The 10,340-nt window shown below is 36.2% G+C and overlaps 2 protein-coding genes and 1 pseudogene across 2 annotated transcripts; 1 reads left to right on the forward strand and 2 right to left on the reverse strand.

Annotated features, from left to right (window-relative positions):
• The first annotated feature begins 1,308 nt into the window (after positions 1-1,308).
• LOC143459264 (small nuclear ribonucleoprotein-associated protein B pseudogene) lies at positions 1,309-2,014 on the forward strand (annotated as a pseudogene).
• Positions 2,015-3,288: 1,274 nt separating this feature from the next.
• Positions 3,289-6,582, reverse strand: LOC143444327 (coronin-1C-like). The gene is made up of 7 exons (XM_076943521.1): positions 6,476-6,582; positions 6,157-6,253; positions 5,954-6,102; positions 5,575-5,764; positions 5,377-5,405; positions 5,154-5,236; positions 3,289-3,541 (listed from the first exon to the last, which is right to left on the reverse strand). The coding sequence occupies exons 1-7, from the start codon at positions 6,533-6,535 to the stop codon at positions 3,289-3,291; spliced, it is 861 nt and encodes a 286-aa protein (XP_076799636.1). The 5' UTR covers positions 6,536-6,582.
• Positions 6,583-9,156: 2,574 nt separating this feature from the next.
• On the reverse strand, positions 9,157-10,131 carry LOC143444329 (alpha-tectorin-like). Its single transcript, XM_076943522.1, has 4 exons — positions 9,973-10,131; positions 9,635-9,770; positions 9,356-9,519; positions 9,157-9,274 (listed from the first exon to the last, which is right to left on the reverse strand). Exons 1-4 carry the CDS (start codon positions 10,059-10,061, stop codon positions 9,157-9,159), a joined length of 507 nt encoding a protein of 168 aa, XP_076799637.1. The 5' UTR covers positions 10,062-10,131.
• Between the last annotated feature and the right edge of the window lie 209 nt (positions 10,132-10,340).

Genomic DNA, 10,340 nt, shown 5'->3' on the forward strand with positions numbered 1-10,340 from the left:
GTGTGGGCTTACTGAGGAATGGCCAAATCATTTAATGCAAAAGAAGGGCCATACATGGCTTTTTTCTGTGAAAATGCAACAACATTTTCATTTCACCATATCTACTTTATCGTGATAACAATGGTAGTTTTTTTTGCATTTCATTGTCGTATAGTATAGTTCAATATTTCTGTATTATTTTTTTCAAAACCTTTGCCTATCTTTGTGTGCGAAAAATGCTGCAGTTTGTAGTTTTTAAAAGCTGAAATAGAAGCAAACAGTGTATTATTATTGTTTTAAAAGGCATTGAAAGATATCGTTTATTTCAATTTAAAACGCATACACATTTACGGTTACGAAATTGCTGTTTTGATAATAACGTTTAAGTAGTGCATGTTGCAAAACAGGATTCTCTTAGCAGTAGGCGAGATTTTTGTAGTTTTGTTCCTGCAAAGCTCCTTAAGCGCTTGATCAATGCTTTTAAGGTTTTCCAAGTAACTGGATAATGTGTGTGAGTTTTTCACTGAAATTAGGTTATGCTGGCTGTTGTTAAACATAGCCTGTAGCGGTTAGGTTAGAGAATGGGTATGCAAAAAGTTGATCCTAGCTATTTTCGGTTTAACTGAAGTTAGATTTAGATTACAAGGTATATTTACTATTTAGGTTCTAAAATTTAGGTTACTCTGTTATAACATTTAAGTTAGGTTGACAAGAAACTGTGAAAAATAGCTTTGGTAATAGCTTGAAAAATAGCACTCCAGGTCAAGTAGCCAAGTCGAAATCAATGGAATCGAATTACGCGGGCCTACTCATATATAGGCTAATAAATACACTGACACAGAAATTTAAACATGGTATTAATATCAAATACCACAAAATAACTAATATATGTTTGCTAAATTCATGTTTTTTTAGCCGACAGTCAGATTTGGTCACAATATTATCTCAAAAATCGAGCAAACTTAACCACAAAATATGTAAAATATAACCTCTTGACAAGCAGCGTGCTATTATTAAAAATCAAAGCTTGCCTTTGATTGAAAATAATTAATATATTGCTTAACCTTAGTCTATTTTAGACACTGTATATTAAGCTGTAAAATAAATTGTGGTATCTACAGTATTATGTGGTGAAGAAATGAAAACATTTACACAAAATTTTATGGCCTAAAATCGGTTTTCTGAAAGTTGACGTGCTTGTATTTTACATTCTAAGAAGGGATTATTTCACTGTAATTTTTTACAGTTCATTGATTTATGTGAAAAACATTATACAACAAACATAGTATACCAAAGTTTAGCAAAAACTTTTTTTGTTTTTTGTTTTGCTGACCAGCAAGCTCTGGACATTTACAATGCCACCTCGCGGAGGTTCAAAGTTAAACAATCATATCAATTACCGTATGCGATGCATTCTGCAGGATGGTCGCACTTTCATCGGCACCTTCAAAGCTTTTGATAAACACATGAACCTAATTCTTGTTGATTGTGACGAGTTCCGTCGGATTCGACCCAAGAAAGGTTCCACTGACAGAGAGGAGAAAAGGACTCTGGGGCTTGTGCTTCTACGCGGAGAACATCTGGTGTCGATGTCGGTTGAAGGACCACCTCCATCAGGGAAAGGACTCGGCGTGCCGGGAGGTTCAAGTCGCGGACCAGGCGCTGGACGAGCTGCTGGTCGCGGTATGGGTGGCCCCGGTGGTCCAACGGCGGGATTACAGGGACCTATGCATGGGGTCGGTGGACCAGCCCCGGGCACAATGGCACCGCAGCGGGGCGGTTTTGGACCCCCGCCAGGAATGAGGGGCCCGCCCCCTGGTATGGTCCGAGGTGGCTTTGGTCGAGGCTACAACTATTAATGTTTCAAGCACATCGGCTACTCTCTTCACATCGTGTCAATCATATTCGAAGTTGCAGTGCTGCTTTGCTTGTGTTGTCATAGAGCTGCATTATTACGTGTGCTTCTAAAAATGACCTTTTTCTCGTGTCATGAGTTTTATACGCTTGGGTGACGCCAAGCGAGAATTCCTTTTTTCAATGGAATTTTGACAATTTTGACAATTTTGACAATTTTGACAATTTTCAACAAATTTGACAACTCAATGGGAGTGACATTTTTATGTTGTCGTTGTGCGAGTGAGTCGATGATGTTTTTGGAATTATGATGAATACAATAAACGAAATAACCACGAATCACAAAAAAAAAAAAAAAAAAAAAATGAAATGATGGATCCGGAAAGTTCCGAAATTCACAAAAAACGTGAGGTGTACTAAGAAATGCGATAATACCCCAAAAACGTAAAAAATGCTGAATTTATTAAATGTTTCACGTCAATTCTGCTGATTGTTGCCGGAAGAGGTGTGAATTTTTTATTGCAGATTCTTAAAGAAGATTTCCCCCTCTTCACTATGGTGACCTTGAAATGAAATTGTACTACAGGCCCTTAATAATGGGCTATATTTCTAAGGACTACGGTTATTTATTACTTTTTATGGTTTTTGAAAATAGGATGTTTTTGGGACTATTTTCACCATTAACTTACTTCGACCAAAACGTTTAAGTACATTTTATTAAAAGTTTCATGCAAAAAGTTTAATTTGTTATATAGATCTCAGCGGGTAAAATAATATACCTCAATTTCAATCAAACAAAACGGCAGCAAAAGTTTCTGCTGGATACGAACACGTGATTGTGATTAACGTGATTGTGATTAACGTAACCAAATGTATCTCGCAACTTATACGGGTGACAAATTGCACGAAGTAAAATTTACCAAATGTATCTTGCAGTTTAGCCTATACGGTCATCAAATTGCACGAAGTAAAAATTACCAAAGGTATAACGAAACGTGTAAGGGTAATAAATTGCACGAAGTAAAAATTAACAAATGTATCTCGCAATTTATACGAGTGAAAAGTTGCACGAAGTAACAATTACCAAATGTATCTCGCAGCGAAAACGGGTATCAAATTGCACGAAGTAAATATTACCAAAATTGGAGGTTGTGTTTGGGACAACTAAACTTAGAGGTTAACATTGCGACAAAACATTGCGCGTTATAATAAAGTTAATGACAGTGGAGTGACCAACTGGAACAGCTTCATAAACATTTCAATTGTGTAAAAGGACACACTTGAGTCTGCGCTTGGAACTGTCCAAAAACAATCGCCATTGTTCTGGATCATACGAGGAGATACCCAGTTGTTCGAAAAGACCAGGTATATCGTTGCAATATACCAGCATATTTTCCTCTGAAAAATAGGGAAGAAAGAGTTCTTCTCTTTTTCGAAAATGGAAACCTTTACAGATTAATCTAGAACCTGCTTTTCCTTGAGTCTGGAGGCTAAGAGCTGAGCTTCTTGCTTGGACAAATCTAAATCACGTACTAAGTCATTCAGTTTTGATTGATTAAACGGCTGAACAGCTACTCTGGTTTCACAAGAAGAGTGTTCAGATTCTGTATCTGTTCTTTTATACTCCATTTCCATAACCTCTTCCCTTTCCGATTCAATTTCCTCATCTTCAGAAAATGTAAAACCACTAAAGACTGGAGGAAGGAATCTATCATAGTGCGGAACAGGTCGTATAGCTGATGGTATGGTATACTTGGATAAGAAAGCATTAGTCGGCTCTTCCTGCCAACACCTTTCACATTTACCATGCAAAAGTAGCAGTCAGTCGTGTGATCTTGGGGTTCACGCCACACCATTGGAATGCAAAAAGGCAGACTCTTCCGCTTTCCTTTTTTTCAGTCTCTGAGCATTTCTTCGCAGTTATGGCACACAATATGTGGAGACCATTTCTTATCTTGATCGCCAAGATGGATGCCAATTTGCCAAAATAAGCTGGCTTCACGAACGATGTTATATTTCATCTTTGACGAAGAAAGCGTGTACACACCACAGATATAACAAAATGAATCGGGTTTATTTTTGCATTTACGAGTGTAAAATAGAGCTTATAACCTATCCTACAGCATCTATCCGCAATACCTAACTATAATAAAACTGCTTAGCTTCTTCAAACGCCCTTAAACAGCAGTAGGCTACAACTTAAAAGAGCTGAAAGCTTCTATCTGAAACACTGGTACTGTACCATACAGACAGCGCACAATAAATATGAGCCAGAAACGAAAAATTTTGAATTTTCGATTGCATAAAAACTAGAGCATGCATCAAGAAACTGATTGCAGATTTGAAATCAGCATCCGAAGATTGTGTAGAATCAGTTAAAAAATCTCATGCAACAAAAAATAAAAAAAAATTTGCTGACCAGTGATAATTATCTTTGCAGTTCAGCAATAATTTACTGTAGTCGCCACTTAACTATATAAGACATATAAGACATGGTGGATGTAAGCCAACTCTGCGCGATCGTATCATTGTTGCTGTTTTCATTTGGTTGACCTATGGGCTCTTTTTTATGGACGCTGGACGTTTTTGATTTTCAAAGATTTCCGAATTTTTTCTGCTTTTCTATAACTTTTTTTGTTTGTTTTCGTGCTTCGTTTGGAAGTTATTGTTGCTTAAAAGTTAACGCTGTGCCAATATTGCATTCGTATTTCTTTTTGCCTTTCAAAAGAATTGACGCTTCGTATTATACTACATCGCTTGAAGTGCGCAATTGTACCCGAAACTGCATAATGTAACAGTCATTTAGAAAAATAAAACTCCAGCCTTCGAGTATAAAAATGGAATTGCACTTAAGTGACCAGGAATCACACAGAAGTCAAATTTTCTGATAAATAAAATCAAAAATGACAGTTCAACGAGCGAAAAAGAGCTGCCGTTTGCAATGAGCGTCGAGAAGTGAGTTATCGTCGAGTTGCAAAGGCAGTTATAAAAAAACGCCAAACAAAACCGTGTGTCCACTAAACTACATGATTGTCAAACAGCGGATAGTTGGAAAGGGAAGGAGATATACCAGTGACGTAGGTGCCAGGAAATCATTTCAAGGATAAAGTTATTGGCCTTGACCATTCACAATTTTGCCGGATTTGACAATGAGAATATTGACATTGTCATGCTGGCTGCAATAATTTAGTGATGAAATTTGGCCCATTTTACTCTAAACCGAGCGATGGGGCGTACTGGTCCGACAAAGTACCGAAATACATCTCCAAAACTGCATAGTCTTATGGCTGCAAAATATGGCTGAAATCAAATCGACATACCCGGTTGATGAACCAAATTCTAACGTCTGAAGGCAAGACGAGAGATTTCGTTGATCCAGCGCTCGAAGCTGCTTACTTCTGGACTGAAAAACAAATTGTTGATCGTTGTTTTGAAAACGTCGGCCATATTTTTAAGCAGAAAATGGCGGCGGGGAATGCCAGTTGGGCAAAATGAAATTCAATGGGCGACTGTTTGAATGTTTTTACACAAATTTATTTTTACCTTTGTTGTGCATGCAATTGTGTCCCATCCTGTGACCAAGATATAGATTGAACTAAATCAAAGCCAAAATCTTCCTTTCTTAAATAAAAATTCTCATAAAAGTAATGTACATGTATAAGCATACGAAGACATATAATTCCCATGATCATAACTCCAGCTAAATCAGAGCAAGTACTAAGCCATTACAAATTCTGTTACCACACATAGAAATCCCCTTATCAATGTTCCAGATTGAAATTCCACTTTCATCTGCCACAGCAAAAGTGTTGTCAGCAATTGTGTGATGCCTTAACAATTCTGGCCTCTTCTTAAAGCCTGTGAAAGTAGCAACCGGGTTGATTGGTGCAGATTCAGAAAGCCCATTAGACGGTAGCTTCCAAAGTTTTACCTGAGAATAAGGTATTTTACTAAACTAGTGGCACTATCGCACTGCAGAAATACTTCACAAAAATTTATTTTTTTTCAGGTATGTAAAAATGCGTTAAAAACAGAATTGGTACCAGTGGTTCACAATAAAAAGAGTGACAACGTTCATACCGACATCTTTTTGCAAACAACAAAAACAAAGCCTACGCACTGTTGTATCCTGAGACGCAGAAAGTAGAATGTTATGATGAAAGGGTGACCATTCGAGATCAATAACACTATCACTATGGGCAGATAATGTTGGATTTTGCCCCATTCGTCCGGGATGATTCACACCAAATATCCCAATCTTTCCGCTTCCTGTAAAGTGTTTGCCTTAATAACATTTAACAAACAGCCGTATTACTATTTTACCTGCTGAGCTAATGTTGCTAGCTATAAACCTTGTTCCCACTGCAAGACCATTTCCAAAGCAAAGTGGCACTTCGACGGATATGTCGGTGAAACATTCCTGCAAGGAAGTAGAAATATTGATAACAAAACACAAGATAAAAAATAGAACTGTACAGTAACACAATGCAAACAGTGGCGAAGTGGATTTTGTTGAACGTTTCTTCAATTATGCAACATAAACTTCACCAATAGTAATACAGATCAGGATTTAATGTGTGAATTCGATGCCATAAAACTAAATTAAGTTTCAACATAAACTTTCCATGCCACCAATACAAACCTCTTTTTTGGAACCTTTAACAACGCTGTTCTTGTATTTCGAAGCTTTGAACCGATGCATTCTCAAACGGTAAAACGGATACAAAATTCAAGAAAAGCTTAAAAAATAATATCCCAAACTCTCTTTCCTATGCAGAGGAGATGCATAAGTACTCTGTGATTACTTAGTCTGCTAAGTTCACCTGATTAATGCCAATGAAGTAAAAAGTGATTCTGAGAAGCAAACCTGCAGCCTGTGGAGCATTTCAGCCAACAGCAGTTTATCAAAAATATGTTACATCACTTTGATTTGACAACAAATCAAAAATTCAAAGTGGTTGGTTATGATTTTAACTGTTTGTCATTCGTTCATTTCTGTCTCATCTACAACCTTATCACCATATTTTGAGCAAAAAATTGCTAGATCCACAAATGCACTTTAAGGTAAAGAACCATGAGCATCAATCATTAGAATCATGAGCATCAAATCTGTAAGAGTTTCAGACTTACATTATTACATTACATTACATTACTTACATTAGCATTGAACTAGTTAAAAAACCACAGAATTCTTCTATTTTTATCAAATGTTCTTGTATTGTTTTCTGGGAGTAAACGTTTTAAACAAAAACCTTTGAAAGACAAAAGTTTGCTGAAAATTGCAATCCAGCAGTAAATTAGGCTGCATCATAATTGCAGTGTTTCAAATATGAAATTAGTACAAATACATTATGACATGGTTTTAAAATATTAAACTAATTTATCTAATTACCCAAAACCTACACTGGAAACAAAACCACAGATTGATAGTGAAATGCTTGGCATATGTCCATATGTGCATATGAGATGAAAAGATCAATATGTATACAAAATTATTTTATATTCACGCAGTTAAGCTGATTGCAAAAAAAAAAACACAAATAAGATACAAACAATAAATAAACTTCATCTACACATGTAAACAGATCCTGAGCACAATGTCTCATTTTTTAGTGACAGCACATTTATCACACTTTCGAAAAAGAGGACCACAGACTTAGGACCCTAAATTTTTCCGTCCTGCACAACTGAAGTTTCATGGGAAAGTGCCTTCCCGCCTTTTATAAACTAAGAATTTTGACGACTTCCACCTTTCAAGCTCATATGTGAAACAATTTAAAAAAAAAAAAAAACTCAAGTTATAACCATTTTCTTCTCGTTCAAATTTGATATATCGTTATTCAACAAAAGCTTGGAGACGTTCATGCAAACCACATAATTTATGTACACCAAATTCTAAGCCAGTACTGCTAAGTGCTATCTGCTATATGCTACCCTTCCTTGGCTGCGATGCAATACCTGAATATTAATAAAAAGCAATTTTGTATTTATAAACTTTAAATGTTATGGAAAAATAGGTTATACCAGGATAAAAGGAATTGCAAAATGGTTTTTCTAGTGTTTATAAATTGCAAAATATAAACGATGGTTAACTTAGTCATGCAACAGAATATAACACTTTGTGAATTTCCTTTACTTTTGCACTCCCATGTCAGGTTACGAGGAATTATTACATCATAATTTTATTTCTATTGCGTCATAATTCCTTCCCATTCAAGCCTTCATGTCGGAGTGAAAAAATATAGGAGACTACTACTGAAAAGTTTGTACGATGCTACAGGTTTCTCGCAAAATTGCCATTTTGTCCTACATTCTATATTATCGGTATGACGTTGGCGTGGCGCAAATTTTGGCATTGCATTTATTGGTGTATTTACCTGGCACATTGAGACTCCTTACTGGAAAGTTAATAAGATGCGTTGGCTTCAAATTTGCCATTTTGCCTTATATTTTATGTTATAAATATGTTGTTGTGGCGCAAATTTTGGCATCACATTTATTGACACACTGAAAGCAAAGTTTCCAAAAGGGAAAGAGAATCCACTTTGTTAATACCGAAACTTAGCAAAAAAAAATTAACATGATAATAGAACTTAATATAGAATATTTATACAGTGCAGTATATTTCCAATTTCCATTCTAACCGCAGTCTGTAAATTTCAGAAAACCCTTAAACGGATTTAAGAATTACCTATAGATCGAATCATGGTGCACAAGCTACGTGATATAGCTTCAGGATATCACGGATCGAAAGTTTAAAAGTTAGGAGTTATTCCCGGAGAACTTATAGCCATATAGGTTAATGCTCTAATACAAGCTTTTGGAAAAAAACTTCACTTGATTCTTCTTCTACTAAGCGTTATATTTTGCAACCGATGGTAGCCTATGACATTAATGAAATTTGATGCTTGACCAATAAGTTTTAAAACATTCACCTTTTCAAAAATGGTAGAAATTACCCGCACGAATTGACATAGGCTAGTATTTTGATTAACCTATTGTGATTAGCAGCCTGTATCTTCCTGCAGTGTACTTTTCCAGAAGGGGAAGTCCCATTGACCATTTTTTTATCAATTTACAATTATGCAAGTTTACAATAGTGAAAACAAAATAATACTATTATAAGGTTAACGTTAGCTTTTGGTACACACTACAAAGTACTTTTTATAAACTACTGTATATCGTTTCGAATATTAATTATCTGCTGTTAAATAATTATGCAATTGGTGAGATTAGAAATAGGAGGCTTTGTTGATTTTGAGAAAATCGAATAAAGTTTTATTTTTTACAATAAACTTTCAGCGATAACTGAGAATCTCTTTTTCACCTACCATTGTCTTCTTCTCCAACATAACAATCAACTTTTCGAACGCATCTTCTGCCGTTCTTAATGAAGCCTACATTGCAAACGCAATCCTCCACAGTACCGGATATTGTACAACTGGAAAAAAAATCAAATTTTCAGTAAAGTAAAGTGAAAAATCTAATCAAGATCTGAACAAGATGAAACATTGCAAGTTACCTCACTGATGCTGAAGGGCTGTTGCATGTGTCAGGACAGGGGAGGGCGCATCCTTCGTAATGGCTGTTAGGTGGACATTCTAAGCTCGGCCTGCCCAGCTCTTGCCGCCAGTTGCAGAGGTCAGCGCCTTTTTCTTGACATGCTGTGACGTAGCTTTCAATTGCCTTAATAATTCAATTAATAGTCAAAAAAGTAAAAGTTATTGATTAAAGTTTCCTTTGCTGCGTTCTTAAGAAACGAGCAGACGAATCATACTTTGGTTGCAAAACAAGTTCTTACTTTTGTGATGTCTTCCTCGTAGCCATCGGTAGCACACGCATCAAACACGCAATTATCCATGAAGTTGATTGAATCAACCAAACCCATGCACCGGTCCTCAAGCTTCTTTATCCCGCCGCAGTATTGGGGTCTTTCCCTGAGTTAACAGGGAAGAATAAAATAATATGATACTATATGATACTGTGTAAGTGTGTATGATATTGGAAATGTACATATATACGGTATACTGTGCTGTATATCATACTGTATATATGATACTGACATTATATATGATACTGCAATACTATGATATTGTATGAAATCCACGTTTTCCAAAATCATGGTTAAAATATTTTTACCATTTTCTTCTATCGCCAGGAGAACAAAAAAAATGGATCCGGAGTTTCATCGGCACAATCTCCAACCTGGTGACTGTCACCAAACTCATTCACATCATCTGTTACGGTTCCATCAGATTTCTCAAGATCATCACTTTCATCATCGTTGTAATTGCCGCATAACCCATTGATCTGTAAAATCACGCATACCTTAAAGCATGGACATTTTAGATAATTATTCATTATAATAGAAAGCAACGTGACAGAATGAAACAAAAATGTAGCAGATAAATCTTCAACCGAACTGACAGACGTGGCTTAGGATTGCAAAACGTGTAGGGAGCTGCGAAACATCTGTTGCCCCCGCAACCTTCTTGAGAGGATGAAGT

Source organism: Clavelina lepadiformis, chromosome 1 (genome assembly GCF_947623445.1).
Source record: "Clavelina lepadiformis chromosome 1, kaClaLepa1.1, whole genome shotgun sequence".
Taxonomy (NCBI): domain Eukaryota; kingdom Metazoa; phylum Chordata; class Ascidiacea; order Aplousobranchia; family Clavelinidae; genus Clavelina; species Clavelina lepadiformis.

What these genes read in the sequence shown, in the direction of transcription:
- LOC143444327 (XM_076943521.1), bottom strand. Translation starts at nt 6,535, where the DNA reads ATGCATCGGTTCAAAGCTTCGAAATACAAGAACAGCGTTGTTAAAGGT. An exon ending in TTAAAGGTTCCAAAAAAGAG is followed by an intron (nt 6,254 to 6,475) that starts GTTTGTATTGGT and finishes ACTTCCTTGCAG; the next exon opens with GAATGTTTCACCGACATATC. An exon ending in CAATTGCATGCACAACAAAG is followed by an intron (nt 5,237 to 5,376) that starts GTAAAAATAAAT and finishes TTTGTTTTTCAG; the next exon opens with TCCAGAAGTAAGCAGCTTCG.
- LOC143444329 (XM_076943522.1), bottom strand. Translation starts at nt 10,061, where the DNA reads ATGAGTTTGGTGACAGTCACCAGGTTGGAGATTGTGCCGATGAAACTC. An exon ending in CCTGGCGATAGAAGAAAATG is followed by an intron (nt 9,771 to 9,972) that starts GTAAAAATATTT and finishes CTGTTAACTCAG; the next exon opens with GGAAAGACCCCAATACTGCG. An exon ending in AGCCCTTCAGCATCAGTGAG is followed by an intron (nt 9,275 to 9,355) that starts GTAACTTGCAAT and finishes TTTTTTTTCCAG; the next exon opens with TTGTACAATATCCGGTACTG.